Source organism: Pan paniscus, chromosome 6 (assembly GCF_029289425.2).
Source record: "Pan paniscus chromosome 6, NHGRI_mPanPan1-v2.0_pri, whole genome shotgun sequence".
Taxonomy (NCBI): Eukaryota; Metazoa; Chordata; class Mammalia; order Primates; family Hominidae; genus Pan; species Pan paniscus.
Window position 1 is genome coordinate 96364638 of NC_073255.2, and position 18518 is coordinate 96383155.

Here is an 18518-nt window from a genome sequence, read left to right on the forward strand (position 1 = left end):
AATAAATTCTGGATAATATAGTTAAATATAAATGGAAGATGATCACATTTCTGAAAATTTGTAATATGTGTTAAAGACAGATTCTGGAAAGAAGAAAAATACATGAAGACCTAGTAAGACCATGGGTTTTAGACTTTATCTTAGGAAAGCTCAGGTACTAGGAAGTGGAGAAAAGGTAGGAAAATAGAGACATTCTAAAGCTCTCATCAGTAGGCACTTCAGAGAGTGAGTATATGAGATAATTTTAAAGGCCACCTTTTCATGGGATGAGATTATTGGGCAAATAATTTGGTCAAGGTGTAGGCTTAATTGTATAATGGGGATATTTTTGAAATATCTCCTAATGTGTATGTTTACTGAGCTATTCATGGATTCATTTACCCCACATTTAGTTTTTCTGCTGTCAAGGACAAACCATGAGTCTTATTTGTTGGGGAAGAGTAGAGCAGGTACCATCGAGAGAAAGAAATACCGTTAGGGTAAATACGAAGGAGAAGTTCCTTAACTCAGAAACTAGAAGGAGAGCACTACTGAGATTCAGAGGGGCTGAAAGGTAGTGAGAGGCAATGTGAGGATAAGGTGGCCATCTTGGAAATATAAAATTCTACAATTGTTTGGGAACATAATGCCTATTAAAATAAAAAAATACAAATACACCGACTTTGAGTTATCCTACTTTGAGAACATATCCTCTAGAAATAAAGGCAGTATTATATAATGATGCCTATATAATACTATTTTTTGCAATATTGTTTGTAGTAGTAAAACCCTGGAAATGATATAAATGCCTATCAATGAGAATATAATTAAATAAATAAATAGTGTTTGTCATTACCATGGAAAACTATGTAGTTTAAAATCAATGAATATCTATTGACCTTGAAAGGTGCTTATAACTGTTAAAGAGTAATCTAAGCTGCAGAGAAATGTATAGTATTAATCCTATTTTTCTAAATAAGCATATATTAAGATCTCTAAGTGATATATAGTTATATCTCTATATAAGCATGAAAACAGACTGCAAGGATGTACAACAGATTGTCAACTTTGATTACCTCAGGATAGTAAATTTGGATGGGGGTGGAAGAAGTTTCTTTTACATATCTTTGCTTTCATTTGGTATCTATTATTTTTATAACTTCAAAAGTTAATAGATTTTTTAAATGAGTAAATTAGAATATCATCTTGCTGTCACTATTAATTGCATGGGCCAATTTTTCCCCTCTCTCCATCAATCTAGGGGAGCAATATTAAAGTATCTATTAGAAATACTTATCTAATATCTAATAGAAATAAAGTATCTATTAGAAAAACACAAGAATACTTTACAAGTTGTCACTGTGTTGCCCTTAAAAGGGAAATTATGAATATAATATGGCCCTTAATGATAGAATCTCCTAGCTGATTCCTTATAAAGATTTGATCTTTGTAAGTTTTGTAGGATAAAAGCAGTAAAAACAGGTACCACTGCTAACTTCAGAGTCTCTTTTCTGTGGCATATTTCAACATGTAATTATACATACTGTGGTACGCACATGGAACATACAAAATGTCATGTTGCACTGAAAAGTTCAAATGCAAGGTCATGCTCTGAACATGTTCAGTTATACAATATTCAGTTAATCAATATTTATTATGCACTCAACTGGTGCCAGGCACTGAGGACAGAAGAGTGAACAAGAGATACATTGACCCTTTCTCTCATGGAACTCCAAATATGTCAAGATGTGTAGTCTTTATACAATAATTTTAAGTGTGATGAGTGCTGCCTAAGGGAATCTTATGTATATGGGATCTTCTGTATGTATATTCATCTAATCTCATATAAAGAGTCAGGGAAAACCTCTTTTTCAATGTGCTATAACATCTGAGTGTTCTTTCAGAAGAAGGTAAGGGAGAAATAAATAAATGAGGGCTGGATTAAGTGAGGCCCTATCAGGCATGCTCAGGATTTGGAAGTGTGTCCTGAGAGCAAAGATGCTGCTATGTTCTACTGAAGCAGATGACAAAATTAGATTTTCATTTCCCACAAAGATCTCCTTAACTATTCTGGGGATTTGAGGGTGGCAAGAGTAGATGTTTATAGAGCAGTGGAAAGTTATTTTTGTGCTCTCAAAAAGTAATGATGGTGGCACGGAGATGGAAAGAAGCAGATTAAAAAATATTTAGAGGGTAGATTTTATAACCTGCCATGGTGAGTGGCAAGGCTTTTCACTGAGATTGGAAACAGGGAAGGGGGAGTAGGATTCTGTGGGGTAGGGGTAGGCTATACATGTGGTTTTGGGCACACTGAGTTAGAGGTTCATGGAGACGTCAAGTCAGAGAATTCTTAGATGGAAAAAAAATAAACCTGAAAGAAAACAGCATATGGCTAGATGGTACTATAATTTTAGCCATGAGTAAATGAAATTGCCAAGAGACAGGGTGAGAAGTGGAAACAAGAATCTGGAGCAGCTGTCTGATGAACTTCAACATTTAAGTCACTGAAACAATGGACTGGTAGAAGAGGAAAGGGCAGCCATGGAAGCAATGAGAAAATTAAAAAAACTTCATGTTGCAAAAGCCAAGCAAAGGGTGTTGAAGACAAGACACTCAACTGTGGCCAAAGCTTCTGCACAGTCCAGCAAGACAAGGACATAAAATCTATAGAACCGAATGATGTGCAGATCACTGGTGACAATGGCTGCCAGTTACGGCAGTATTTACGGTGGAGTGGTTGGTGAAGCCAGATTGGAATAGGTTAAAAAAATGAATGAAAAGAAAATACAGAATTATCCTAATAGAGAAGTCATTCAAGAAGCTTGGCTATGGACAAATGAACTTTCCTTCCACTGTGTAATACCATTAAATTCTCAAGAGAAATGTAGGACATCTCTTAAAAAAGGATCTAGTCTTTGGAGAAATCTATAATCATATTTGTTGATGTATCAGAGATTACTGGACAAAGTTCTCCCAGTTTATCTGTTTATTCATTCATTTCTTTATTCTTAATTAATCAAGCATTAAAGTAGCAAACATGAATTTAATATCTATAGTGTGTAAGATACTTGACAAGACCTTAATGGGGGAGATTATAGACCTTTTTATCAGGCTGCTGTGAACTAAGCTGAGAGGGAAGCAGTAAGTAGCACCTACCTCTCCCATCTTAACAAAATAAGACAAAAAAAATGAATAAGGCAAATAAAGATCCATAACATTCCCATATTTATTACTCACAAAGGCTCACCTAGGGATATGGTTTAATGTGAGAATCAAGAGCTTCTGGCAAAACCCAGAGGACCAATTTATTCATTGGCAGTGTGGAACCAGGGCAGGGCTTCCATGTAAGGGTAGAATCTGTTCCCAGAAGGGCAAAGTAGAATGTTTAGGGGAAGAAAAGGGGAACTGAGCCAAGAAGGTCCAGGTTCATCTTCCAAGTTGTGTCACTCAGATAAATCCCTGCACCTCTTCTGGGCAGAGTGAGTAAAAGAGATGGTAGAATGCAAATTCAGTACTCTCCTAGACATTCAAGGCAACATGGAGGGTGGAGAAGACGTGTCTCCCCCAACTCCGAGCAACTATATAGAGTACTACAATAATGATTTGTTAAGTGATACTCAATGACATAAAATACCTGAATAAAATTTTCTAGGAAGACAGTGTAGCAATTAGAAACAAGGGTACCTAAAGCAGTTGTCTGAGGAACTCCAATATTTGTCAGTGAGAGAAGAAACTGGTCTTATATTTCCTGCATTATTAGAAACATTTATTTAGAGCATACTAACCATCAGGCACTAAGCTAGGCAGTGTATAGTCAAGGAGAATGTGGTCCAAATGATATGTAATAATTTTCTAGGGCTGCCATAATTAAACACCACAAACTGAGTGGCTTCAATCATAGATATTGATTGTCTTACATTCAGGAGGTTAAAGTCCTATATCAAGGCGTTGGCAGGGCCAGCTCCCTCTGGAGGCACTATGGAAGGATCTATTTCAGGCTTCTCTCTTAGGTTCTGGTAGCTTTTTGGCCCATGGCAACATAATTGCAGTCTTCACATGGTATTTTCCCTGTGTGCACATCTGGGTTCCAATTTCTTCTTTTTATAAGGACACCAGTCATACTGGATGAAGGGTCTACCCCTACTCCAGGATGACCACGTCCTAACTAATTATATCTGCAATGATCATATTTCCCAATAAAGTCACCATCTGAGATACTGGGGGTTTGGACTTCACCATATGAATCTGGGGGTGGGGGACACAATTCAACTCATAAAATGGTGTACTGGATCAGTTCATTGTGTAGTCCACTGAACCAATATTTAACATCTCAAGGACTGCAAATTATTGTTTCATGCTATATCATATTTGTTTCCCTGATTAATATGGAAAATAGAAATTAACTTTGCTGCATTTTAGATAATATATCTTTCTTCTGTATCGGCTTAAATTTTTTAAAAATGACATATATTGGATATTGTGTAAGTTGTTAAGAAATTACCTGTTAAGAACAGAGCAAACTTCGTAATAATGGGAGGGAAATAACCGGACCTTACACGCCAACCAAGCTTGCCTGTGTCAGCTACTCCTGCGAGTATTCCTAGTCCCATGCAGTCTGATGAGAAATATGTGCATGTAAGCATGCTCTCGCACACATCATATATATATCAGATCTGTGGTTTGAGAATTTCTGGACTATTTAAATTCTGACTAGGGAGAAGGAGCCAAATAACCCATGCATGTTTTACCTTTTTTATAGTGGCGTGAAGCTATATTTAATTAGGAAGTGGCTAAGTAAAATTGTCCTTTTTGACTTTTAAGATGCATTTCTCAGTATGCTTTTATTGTTAAATTGAAAAATAGTCTTTTTTTTTTTTTTTTGAGACGGGGTCTTGTTCTGTCACCAGACTGGGTGCAGTGGCGATCTTGGCTCACTGCAACCTCTGACTCCCAGGTTCAAGTGATTCTCCTGCCTCAGCTTCATATGTAAAATATAATGTTTTCCTTATTTACTGCTAAAACGAACAGACTTTATCAAACACTGACATTTTTTGTGCATTCCCCATTGCGTTTCTGTGTCTCTTAGATGTCGTTCAAACCAGAACAAGAATTTTTTTTTTTCACTGACAATAAAAACAAAGAATATTTCAGTAAAGAAGAAACACCTCTTCTTAAAGAATGCTAATGATGTAAAAATTTTCTATGGGACTAGGACTGTTAAATAGAATTCCTAGAAATTCTATAGAAACATTGGGGCACGAAACAGACATTTATAACATATAGTCTTATAAACAATGATCTATAAAAACATATTTTATTAATACCTACACTTTAACTGTTGTGAAGAATTAAGAAATTTAATTCCTTTCATCTTGCCTGCCCTGAGGGTTTTGTTGAATTCAGTAAATATAATTTTCTCCTTTCCATAAGAAATTCAGAAGGGCTCAGAGATCTGTACATAGTACAGGAACTGAAAGCGTTTAATTGGGAGAGAATAAATGTATGTATTTGTGCATTTAGTTCAGTCCTTATAAATTCTGTGCTTCTGGTACAGTCTAAGGTTTTGATATTACAAAAATATGCATAGCAGCCATTCCGTTTGCTTTCTTGTTTATTGCCCTGCCGGTATCTAACATGTTGCTTCTCAGGTACAAGACCAGTGATAAATTAGAATGTCATGGTTTTCAACGTTCCCACCCAGTTTCATTAAAGAATAACCAGAAGCCAAGATAAAACCATCTCAAGAAGAAGAATACATATTTTATATCTTATCCATATTTTCATGTGACACAGTCTATGTATACAGTTAACATGCAGCTTTCTGTAACTGCCGTCTTTTGAAATGAGGGAAAATAATTGATTTGTTTTTAAGGTAGATAGAAAAATTTATTCCTTTAAACTGTCATAAAGTTTGAATTTCCAAAATTTATTTTACCCTGTGATTTGTATTTATAATGGCTATGTGACAACTTTTAAGAAATCCACTTTGGGAGGCCGAGGCGGGCGGATCACGAGGTCAGGAGATCGAGACCATCCTGGCTAACACGGTGAAACCCCGTCTCTACTAAAAATACAAAAAATTAGCCGGGCGTGGTAGCGGGCGCCTGTAGTCCCAGCTACTCGGGAGGCTGAGGCAGGAGAATGGCGTGAACCCGGGAGGCGGAGCTTGCAGTGAGCCGAGATCGCGCTACTGCACTCCAGCCTGGGCGACAGAGCGAGACTCCGTCTCAAAAAAAAAAAAAAAAAAAGAAATCCAATAATTTTTTCTCCTTGTCTTCATATTATTTCTTTGGAAGTAGGCATGGCTGGAAAACATTTAAGCTGAGAGAAAAAAAAGATCAGGGAACATATTTGTAGTTCATAAAGAGAATAGGAATAATTTGAAATGTAAACTTTTTTTACGTTTCCTTTAAAAATTCCCCGATAACAACAGTCTCCATAAGAAGCAGTAGAACGTAACAGTTAAGGCTTGTGTCAGGCCACCTAGGTTTGAATCTGTCCTTTAAAGTGGGATGTTGAACAAGTTATTTAATAACTCTGTGGATGCTTCAATTTTCTTAACTGTACAATGGGGATAATGAAGTTACCTACCTATAAGGATTAGATGAGACTTATCTATAAAGTGCTTAGAGTAGTAAACTGCTAGAATATAGTAGGTGTTCAGTAAATGTTATATATTATTACCACTGAATTCTATTATTTATAATACTAAATAGAGTAGTTTAATTGGTCAAGCAATTTAAATGATTTCTGCCTACAGAAACAAAAGGTACGGTCAATTTTCTATAATTTTTAGATTAGGGGTTTTCAAAAAGTAATGCAAATGTCAGAAAAGGATATACATAAAGGTGGTATTTCTTCTTTAAAAGGTGTTTGCATCAATTGAGCTTTTCTTCCTCAATAGAGACACGTAATGGGGTTAAGTAATTTAAAGGAGGAAAAGCAATCTTTAGACACCATGCATTCTTTTCCAAGTTCTCTATTATATTCTCTAGAGTTCTGCATTTGCTTTTGTTGGGCACCAGGGGCTGCTACCGAGCTACAAACTTGGCATCACTTTGACACCTTTGCGAGCACTGATTTAAAGCAGAATCAGAAATGCAGCTCCCCAATTTTATATTGGTCCAAAGCTTGGTCTTCTCATATACCCCCGGGGCAACTTTGGCTTTCTAGTCTGCTTATAACTCACTCCTCCTCACTCTGGTTTCTGCTCATTTGTGGTAGTGGCCACTGTGTTGGATGTGGTGGGGCTTAAAGATTTCTCCATGCTTTTGTGCAAACCCAATAATCCCATTAAAAAGTGTGTTTGTTATATTGATCTAAGGTTTTATTGGATTGTGGTGGGAGGACTGTTTGCTTCACTGCTGGAAGCTGGCTTAGAATTTGAACCACAGGCTCTTGTAAATAAATCAACACTTCAGGGTTGATATTTGGACAAAATAAAAATATGATTGTGTTGATTTTTATATATGCGAAATTATGATTATTTTATTTCTAATATAATTATTTGTAAACTTATATAATTGATTTTTCATCGTGGCTGTACTATAGATTATACTCTGTAATGAAAAGTGTAGGACACATTTCAGTGTCTTCAGAAAGGGAGCAGTCACGCATTCTACACAGTCACTTGATCAAAAGAAGTCCAGATTGTCAATTATTGCTCAAAGAATGCTCTTACCCATTTTCTTACTTTTCCTAAACCTTCTAAAATGAGAAGAATTCTAATATGGGTACTAAAATATTTGCACATTGTATAGTGACTTTTTTTGCTCACCATCATATATATATATATATATATATTTTTTTTTTTTTTGACACAGTGAAACATGCACATGGTACAAAATCCAGAAGCACAATGGAGGAAAACAGTGCAAAGCAAGCTTTAAAATCCAGGGCTCTAGCCATCAAGTTAGCAATAATAATTATCTTTGTGACCCTTCAGAGATTTTTCTATGCAAATTGATTATTGACTTTTAGTCAGCTTTTGACTCTTCAGTGCTCTGAAGTGGTTCTAAGTGCTAAAAAAAAATTCATCATAATTAATATATAAGATATGAGGCCGGGCGCAGTGGCTCATGCCTGTAATCCCAGCACTTTGGGAGGCAGAGGTGGGTGGATCACAAGGTCAGGAGATCGAGACCAGACTGGCTAACACGGTGAAACCCCGTCTCTACTAAAAAAAAACAAAAAAACAAAAAAACAGAAAAACATTAGGCGGGGGTGGTGGCTGGCGCCTGCAGTCCCAGCTACTAGGGAGGCTGAGGCAGGTGAATGGCGTGAACCCGGGAGGCGGAGCTTGCAGTGAGCGGAGATCGTGCCACTGTACTCCAGCCTGGGTGATGGAGCGAGACTTCGTCTCAAAAAAAAAATAAATTAAAAAAAAAAAAAAGTATGAGTATAAAGAGGGTGTGGCCTTTAAACAGTGTGGCAAATATATCTATACCATATTTTTGCAGATGTAAACAACCGCTTCCCTTTATTATTTGAGGCCAGGGAGAAAACGTAAGTCTAGAAGGAGAGAGATATTAGAATTAGGGAAAGTTAGTGTAATGGTTAACTATGCTTCTGATTTTTGGGATGACACCTCAATCCAGGAAGCAGAAATCCCCAATCCTGTGAAGAAATGATTTATATATGTAATTTTTTAGAATTTATTTTATTTTTGAGACAGAGTCTTGCTCCATCGCCCAGGCTGGAGTGTAGTGGTGCGATCTCAGCTCACTGCAACCTCCGCCTCCCGGGTTCAAGCGATTCTCTTGCCTCAGTCTCCCGAGTAACTGGGACTACAGCGGCGTGCCACCACAATGGGCTGATTTTTGTATTTTTAGTAGAGACAGGGTTTTGCCATGTTGGCCAGGCTGGTCTTGAACTCCTGACCTTGTGATCCACCTGCCTTGGCCTCTCAATATATATGTAACATTTATAAGCAAATTACATCTCTTCTATTCAGGGTCTAGCCAGGGGTATGTGAATTACTGAGAATGCATACTTCATGCCTCACAATTATTTTTCTTCTATATCTAAAACCCATAATTAGTTATAAATTGTTTGAAGTACTAAAAGAACAATATGGAAAATTATGAAAATAGAAAATTCAAAATCTGTGGGTAGAAGGTGACAAGGAAAACATTTCCTAAAACTAAATTGAAAAGAATCACAGAAAGATTAGTAGAGGAAATTATTTTAGATTAACAGGGGAGAAGAAAATATCTAAAGATATTTATCATAAAGAAATAAGTCCCCCAAATTCTTAACAAACTTTGGGGTGAAAGAAACTGATACAAATGTTGACATACTTAAAAAACCACAGCAAGGTATGAAATAAAGAACATGCACATACAACATTTCTTAGAGCTTGCCTTCAATTTTTTTTTTAATCAGGAGCATAGTATTATAGAAAACAAGAGGCCACTTTCTGAAGTTCCAGGAAATTCAAAGGAGATGAAAGAGAAAATTAGAAAGACTTTAAATTTGATCTTGATAATTCAAGAGCTATTCTTTGGGGCAAAATTGGAGTCAACGTATTTTTTGATGAGGGCAAAAAGTCAAACGGGAAAGAACATCACAATACTGTTCCCATTGATAGAGTCATGTAGAAGGAATGGGTGCTCAGAGAGACCTTATGCCCTCTTCAAAAAGAAAGGCCAGTCCTCAGCCAGAAATAACTAGAGCCATCACTGACAATAAAGTAGCTGTGATTTCACACCAACAATCATAATCACTTTCCTGAGGAGAACTATAAGAAACCCAGGGACACAGGTGAAAATCAGACCTACAGAGAATATATGACTGTGATTAGAAAAAAAGCTTAGATTCTAAGAATGCCTGGAGAACCTGAAGAAACTTAAACATTTTCACAATTCCATGGGCTTTCTGTAACTGCTGGAGAAACCTGAGGTGCTACGCTGGTTGTCCTTGTTCTGCCTTCCTCACTCATGGATCAAATCTCCCTCACACACAAATTACGTGAACTTGCAGAGAAGTAGAGAAACACTCTCCCCAGAGGTTGAGTGCATGCAATGCTGAATCTGTTTAAGAAATGAAGAGGGCCGGGTGCGGTGGCTCACGTCTGTAATCCCAGCACTTTGGGAGGCTGAGGCGGGTGGATCAGCTGAGGTCAGGAGTTGGAGACCAGCCTGACCAATATGGTGAAACCCCATCTCTACTAAAAATACAAAATTAGCTGTGCATGGTGGCACATGCCTGTAATCCCAGCTACTTGGGAGGGTGAGGCAGGAGAATTGCTTGAACCCAGGAGGCAGAGGTTGAAGTGAGCTGAGATCACTCCATTACACTCCAGCCTGGGCAACAAGAGTGAAACTGTCTCAAAAAAAAAAAAAAAAAAAAAAAGGACTAAAGAGGTTCACATCCATTACTTTCAGTTTAACTGAAACATGACTGTGCCTTGATTTAAAATGACACTTCTAAAACTAGTCCTGATTTCCCTTACTAAAATGGTATGTTTACAATCACTATAATAGTTTAATATTAATAGTAATATAATTACCATTATAATTATAAAATTATTAATAGTAATATTATAATTATAAAATTATTAATAGTAATATTATAATTACAATCACCACAAACTCTAAAGTGATATCATTACTTTTTAATTACACCTAGACAGTCAGAACATTTTACAATTAGGGCAGTTATAACTTTCAAATAATTCTTTCAAGAAAAGATGGAATGCTGGTCATTTATAGATGGAATATCTAATTTTAGAAGGCTAATTTAAACTAGCCCCAGAAATTTTCCCATTCAATGGAGAGATAAAACCCGGTACTCTGGGAACAAGATCATAAAATTAAGCCCTTCTCACCCCGCTCAAAAAAGATAAATACCTGGGTAGATACACAAATCGCAGTCTCTGTGAACCCACACAAAAATAAGCAGGGCATAGGCGGTGGGGTGGTTTCAGAGTGGGGCATTATTCACAGGAAAACAGCGAGATTCACTAGGGAGGACATAATTCTTCTGACAGTGACAGGGTCTCATTCACAGAACCAGGACTGATGGTGCATGCACAGTCAGCGTGCCAAGCAGCACAGGACCTGGATGCGGGTCCCTAATGGTGAACTGAGATCATTGCCGAGGACACTCGGTGATCACATAAGGGACACTCTGTTTGCTCTCTGGGAGATGCAGTTCATTTGCACTAATTGCAGGCTTGGGGGCCTGGAGAAGGCAGCTCTGTGTACACATACTGTATTCTCTTTGTTGGCGAAGGTAGCTCTCATGGGCCCTGTTCCTCTTGGCATTGTGTGTGTGTGTGTCTGTATTAACAGAGAGATTTAAATGCTTTTAAAATATATGTGCATTTCTAATTCTTTGCACTAGGCTTACTAATAGCTTGTGAGGGGAAGCTACAAGATAATAGTGAATTACTTTCCGGAAAAGTTTAGCAGGTAACTCATGAAATAAAAGAAATCCAAGAAAGCTTAACCTAATTACTCTGGTTTACATCATCTTGCTTTCCTGAAGGAGAGTTCAATCTTTTAAAAAATTCAATCGACTTATCTATTAACCATCTATCTATCTTTGGTATTGCCAAAGCTAGGGAGGCTGGCTAATTCTCATCTCTAAGAATATGTATTTTCAAATGCACTTCTGTATACTTTTTTTTTAGTTATACAACTTTTGAAGGAATATAGGATCAGGGATATATCCTTCAAACTTAGGAAACACTGCATATTGAATATACTGAATAGTGTAAAATGAGCATGAAAGGAATGTAATCAGTTGATACAGTAAAACTGACATCCTCTAGAGATTAGACAAGATTGACTAAAAAATAAAGATTTACTAAGTACTTGAAATATTTAAAGATATATGCTAATCGCTGAACAGGCAAACAGAAAAATAAAAAAAAGTCCTTGTTTGGCCAGGCCCTGTGGCTCAAGCCTGGAATCCCAGCACTTTGGGAGGCCGAGGCGGGTGGATCACCTGAGGTCAGGATTTCAAGACCAGCCTGACCAACATGGAGAAACCCCATCTCTACTAAAAATACAAAATTAGCTGGGTGTGGTGGCTGGCACCTATAATCCCAGCTACTTGGGAGGCTGAGGCTGGAGAATGGCTTGAACACGGGAAGCGGAGGTTTTGGTGAACCGAGATCACGCCATTGGACTCCAGCCTGGGCAACAAGAGTGAAACTCTATCTCAAAAAAAAAAAAAAAAAAAAAAAAAAAGGTCCTTGTTCTAATGATGTTTACAATATATATATGGGGATGCCAGACATGCACATTATGAAAAGTTACCAACAAGTACCAGGCTAATACCTTCCAAACACATGAAAAGTGCAAATTGTATTACTGTCATTCAGAGATGATCAGTTTTTACTTTTCATTGTGAAAAGTCAACAAGGGATTCCCAGGAAATGAGAAAAATTTTTATTGGATTTTGAATAAAGAGAATTCAAATGTGGGAATGGTCTGATCACACAGGTGAAAATGTTTTGCGTGTGTAGTGTGGATGAGAGAAAGGAGTTTATATACGGGATTAATGGGAGCCCGTGCTAACAGAGATGTTCTTGTCAAATGTAACAGGACCTGAGTTGCTACCTGAGGAATTTGAACCAATGGAAACAGGAGCTCATTCAAGTTTTGAGGATAGTTGCATGACCTGTTTTTGTTGTTGTTGTTGTTTGTTGGGATAGGGTCTCACTCTGTTATCCAGGCTGGAGTGCAGAGGCATAATCATGGCTCCTTGCAGGCTTGACCTTCCTGGGCTCAAGTGATCCTCCCACCGAAGCCTCCCAAGTAGCTGGGACTACAGATGTGTACCACCAGGTCTGGCTAATTTTTATATTTTTTGTAGACACAGGATTTTGTCATGTTGCCCAGGCTGGTCTTGAATTCCTGACCTCAAGTGATCTACCCGCCTCAGCCCCACAAAGTGCTGGGATTATAAGTGTGAGTCATCATGCCCTGCCATGACCTTGTTTTGGTTCAGGAATTTTTACCTATGGTGGAATAAAAGGTAATTGGATCAGGAAGGATCCTGGAGGCATACAGATCCCTTAGGGAACTATAGTCCACAAATGAGTGAGTAAAGCAGTGCTCTAGGATGGTGCAGTGATATTTCGAAGGCAAGGATGGGAGCTAAAGGCCCTTTTGTGCCTAATAAACAATACCAAGACTGGGGAAAAGAAACAAAATGATAATTCTGAGGAAAATGGGTGAAAAGTAGAATTAGAGAAATCAGGTAAAGGGCTTTGTGAATTGGTTTGCTTGCTTGTTCTGTGGGAGAAGAGTTTAAGTGAAATGTGTTGCATTTAAGTTGCAGAAGTAATACTTAGGTGATGCTGTCCAGTGGGCAGCAGTTAGAAATATACCTTAAACACAGGAGAGCAGTGAAGGGTGCAGATAAATCTGTAGAATTTGAAGCCATGGGGCTGACATCAACTCTAATAAGATAAACAGAAAGATGAAAATATCTAAATATAGGTGATGTTAATGTTAAGGTTTCCGGGGGATATAAATTTTAAACATCGGTTCAAAAACAATCTGTAAGATGATGTAAGGATACATCGTACTTGTCATTAAATCTAACATCACTGCTGTGAGCCTAGTAAAAGACAAATACAATGGAATACAATGTAGACTAAATCCTCTAAGCTGCAGGATTGCGATTTACTTTGGGGAGGTCAGAAGTCCCTTTGTCTTTGGCATGGTTAACAGTTCTGGGACATGTGTTGGAGAGCGGATGAGTTCAGGTATTACTAGATCCAAATCTCGACTCTGCCAGTAAATAAACTTTTACTTTAGTTAAGGACTTTAAGCAAAATTTCAGTATCTCATTCATAAAATAAGTATAGAATTATTATGGGATTAGAGATAATATATGTATTATATGCCTGGTACATTGTTTGTATCCATTAGAGGAGAGTGGCCATTATCATTTATTTTTATGTTTCTCATTTTTTATTATTGACAAGGATAAAAGTACATATCTAAGGATAGAATTGTATTGATTTCCATTACCAAGGCAATGTGTGACAGAGGGAGAAATATTTCTGTCCTGACACTGAAAAATCATTATATGGTTTTACTAGGTGCCATGGGCTAACTCTATGTGTCTGGTGCAATTTTGAGCAGAAGGAAAGAACACTCAGTAAAATAAATATTCACATGTCATGTGAATTTCGATAACATTGATAATGTTAGCAGAACTTCCTGGAGAACTTATATATTTAAAGGTGGTCATTGAGTTTATATAGATAAGGTCTGAGAGAAAAAGAAAACTGCAGTTTAAGTATAATCTCTAGTTCAAAGGAGAAAAGATGAAAAAAAAATAGGTATCAGATATAAACCGAGGAATCACCTACAAGCTTTATTTACTTAGAGCAAAGTTTTGGTTAAATATATATAAAGCCAAATATTGGTAGATTTGATGCTTATACATGCACAGAATTTTAAAAACTAGGAATTTTTTATACCCACAGAAGGATGTAAGTTCACTGTACATGATTTCAGGAAATAAAAGCAATATGAAGTTTTTGGTAACTAGAAATTTATAATGCCACTTTGAAAGATATACAGGTAAAATAGTGGTTATATGTTTATATATCACTAAGAAATATATTTATGCTTGTATTTGGTTATATAAGACTCAGGATAGCATGGCAGCCACACATATGGATTGTGGACCAAGTTTTCCTACATATGAACTCCAGTTACTAGGCAAAGTATCTCAGTTTCCTAATCTGTAAAGTAGTACCTAGTTAATGGGACAGTTAAGATAGTTAAATGAACTAATACCTATAATGAGGTTAGGCCACTCCTAAAGCATGGTAAGCATTCAAAAGAAGTGAATTATTTTATTGCTTATTACTATTATCAATATTCCTTCATAATGGAATAATGTTACCTCAATATGTTCTTTATATTCTCCAAATGTGCCTCATTGATTATAATATTTATGCTCTGAATTGAAGTCTGATATTAATTATTACTATAGTTAGTTGATATAGGGCAGTGTTAACTAAAATTGAAGTGACATGTTTCTCTCTCTCTCTTTTTGTTTGTTTTAGACGAGGTCTCACTCTGTTGCCCAGGCTGAAGTGCAGTGGCACCATCACGGCTCATTGCAACCTTGACCTCCTTGGGCTCAGGTGATTCTCCCACCTCAGCCTCCCAAGAAGCTGGGACTACAGGTGTGTGCTACCATGCCTGGCTAATTTTTGTGTTTGTGTGTTTTGCAGAGATGGGGTTTTGCCATGCAGAGATGGGGTTTTGCCATGTTGCCCAGGCTGGTCTCAAACTCCTATGAAAGTGATCTGCCTGCCTCGACCTCCCAAAGTGCTGGAATTACAGGCATGAGCCTCCGCACCTGGCTAGGAACATGTTTCTCAGTCTTCTTTGAAATCTGGTGTCTGGTGAATGTGAAGAATGTGAAGAACACGAGGGCAGGGCAGAGACACTGTGCTAAAAAAAAAAAAAAAAAAAAAAAAAAAAACAACAATGTGATGAGTTTCAAAAGGTGAAGAGTTGGGAAATGTATATCAGAGGAGGTCAAAGGAACTCCTAAAGTCTCTACTCAATAAACGTAAAGAGAAACAAAGACATTTCAAGGACTGGGATTGTCAAAGGACTTCTAATACTGGATGATGGACCATTTTTTGGTTTGAGACTGTTCGGCTCATTTTTGAACAGTGGGTGAAGGGCTGCCTGATTTGTATATCTCTCATCTCCCCATAACAGGAAAGAAAAGCACAGTATAAGGGCCACTTGTCCAGCAGGCTTATTTACAGAGCCACTGTTGGCAGTATCCATTGACTGTCTTGCAAACCTAGAGTTGGCTAACAGTTGTTCTCTACTATCATCATGCTGAGGAATCCAGAGACAGTCATATTGCTAGGGTTGATCAAGAACAGTTCAGTTTTATCCAGTTTCTCTGGGGGTGATGAAGACCTCCTAACCATAAAAGCACATCATCCTTATGCATAAGGTATGAATAGAAGGAAATTTGGCTTTCTAGATTCAGTAAGCCCCATAATTAAACAAGTTTCTAGTTTAAAAGTCTGTGGATCAAGAATACTTCACTTTATTTGCCCTACACAGATAAGAAATGAAATAGGGATCAATGATCCTGGTTTAGCAGGAATATACTTTTTACATTTTTAACCACAAGATGTTAACCAGTAAGAAATTTTGCAAATGTTATATGACCCCAGCCTCTGCTTCTTTTGTGGTTATTGCTTCAACCCAGCTGAGTTGTCTGGCTTCTCATATCAAAAATCAGCTAAGAAAACTATGTACTATCAATTTAATTCTAATGAAATTATATAATTAAAAGCAAATATTTTGACACAGATACTTAAGAATCAAAAAAGAGGAAGATACCTAATTGCTTGAAAATTGCCACATCATTTCATAGGAGACAAGTTACATTACTTATAGTGATTTTTAGCATTTGTATCTAGAAATCAATGATGCTAGAGTCCGTTAATATATTTTAACTCACATATATTAAGGGAGGAAGTTGTCCTCCTCTGAGTAATCAAGATGAAAGCACCTTAGGTTTTATGCCTTGATTAGCACAAATTCGATTTTTGGTCTCCTTATGTTCATCTTATGTTCAATGAAGAACACTTTTATAGGCATTTTGTAAAAGGAAGATAAAAAGTAAGCTTATGAAGGTTTTCGTTGATAAAAATAACAGCATAAAAATTCCAATACTATGTTAGTTCCTTGATAAAAATAACAGCATAAAAATTCCAATACTATGTTAGTAGAGAAACAGCACAATAAACCTGAAAATATAGACATCAAAGTGGTAATAAGAAATATCTTAAGAATAATATGTATGAAAGGTACACATGCTAACAGTTTTTTAAGAGCTTTAAATATGGACCTTAGATTTTTTTAATGCCCACTGCTATGCTACCATTAAAAAATAAATAATAAAATGAAATTTTGGAAACTTACTCCAAGAGGCTACCAAAATGCCATAGTTTTGTTGTTGTTTTGGTAATATTTAATTATGAATAATTTTATTTTAAAAATCTATTTCTGATGCTCTATTAAGTAATAAGAAAAATGCAAATCCATACTTTGCACAAGCACATTTTATATTTGTGTCTAATTCTTCACATATGTGGTACAATGATCATAAATCAAGGGCACAGCTATTATTTTGCTTGTACAAGGTAGTGGCTTCACATTGTTAATGTATAAAGATACATTCTTCATGTTTCCAGATCAGGTGGTAAGGAAAAAGAAACAAATATATGGGCATTCTGCAGTTGTAGCGATTTTGAAAATTATATTCATTGAAGTTGTAAACTAAATCACATGACGTAACCTCTACTGAGAGAACTGCAAGCATAGCAAGATTTCGAAGAATAGATTTTCTCTAATATTAATTAACAAAGAGCTCAAAACTTTACACAACCATATATAAGACTTGCAATATCTTATAGAAGTTTCAATCATTCACTATATTGCTACTAATATTATATAATTGAAATAAAAAATTAAAGTAGTTGAAAAAATATGCCAAAAATGTTTTTGGCATATTCTTTCAACTTCTTTAATTCCATGTCCTTTCCATTTGATATCATAATCTTCTCTCTTTGAAGATAATTATAATAATTACACATGAATACACAGATGTAAGAAATATATATGTATATATTTATCTTACTATGTATCTGTATATATATCTTACTGTGTATATGTGTACATATATATCTTAGATCTAAAACAGTAAATTTATGAAGCCATAAAAAATGTAAATGACTGACCTGGTGTTACTACTACTCCATTTCCATTGACCACAGGCCTCTCTTCCTCTTCCTCCTCAGGAGGCTCTATACTGGCTTTCTCCATGTTGCTCACTGATTTATTCCTCTTCCGTTTTCCTTCAGCACTTGGAGTGGCTCCTGGAAGTATCTGGTCTGTTACATTTAACAATAATGGTGCTGGTTCTGCTGGCGGCTTTGGGGTACCGTAGTAATTGTCTGCAAACAATACCAAAACATCCTTGGAGTTAAATATTTCTTCTACCATGTACATAATTTGTGAAGAATGGAAATTATATTAACACATTTTTATCCTATTTTATATGTACATACATAGACACATACATGTATATATATATGGTTTTCTATCTATGTGTCTCTCTCTATATATACATATTTATTTGTTCCTTCTGTTGCATTGGACTTTAATGCTTAGAGATATAGATCTATCTTTATTCTCATCTTTGTGCCAAACCAAAATATAGTCTTATGTGTTATTCCCAAGCGGTACATAGTTAATTTTAAAATTATCCGAATTTTTTATAACAAGACTTGATTATAACCTTTTAAAAAATAATTATGTTAAGAGTACAGGTAATTTTTTTGTAGTGGGGTAATCTCACACTATTCTGAAAAGGCAAAGCACGTTCTGCTATTCTGTAGCTTTCAAAGGATTATGGCTATTGTCCTTGATGTGCACAGCATCCTGCCTAGAGCTGTATCCCCGTGCCAGTCTAGTGGTTCCCATGGCTGCTGACAGTGCGCCTGCTGCTCTATTCACTCTTCA

At 36.5% G+C, this 18518-nt stretch overlaps 1 protein-coding gene across 14 annotated transcripts in view; it reads right to left on the minus strand.

Annotated features, from left to right (window-relative positions):
• Window positions 1-18518, minus strand: part of MAGI2 (membrane associated guanylate kinase, WW and PDZ domain containing 2) — a 1443575-nt gene that overhangs the window by 486185 nt on the left and 938872 nt on the right. For all 14 annotated transcript variants that reach the window (XR_004672522.3, XM_063605943.1, XM_063605940.1 and 11 more), the window contains one exon: window positions 17735-17950. Coding sequence is in view for 13 of the 14 variants with exons in the window: in XM_063605943.1 (XP_063462013.1) it covers window positions 17735-17950 (216 nt within the window). In the remaining variant the exon portion in view is untranslated. The remainder of the gene's footprint in view (window positions 1-17734; window positions 17951-18518) is intronic.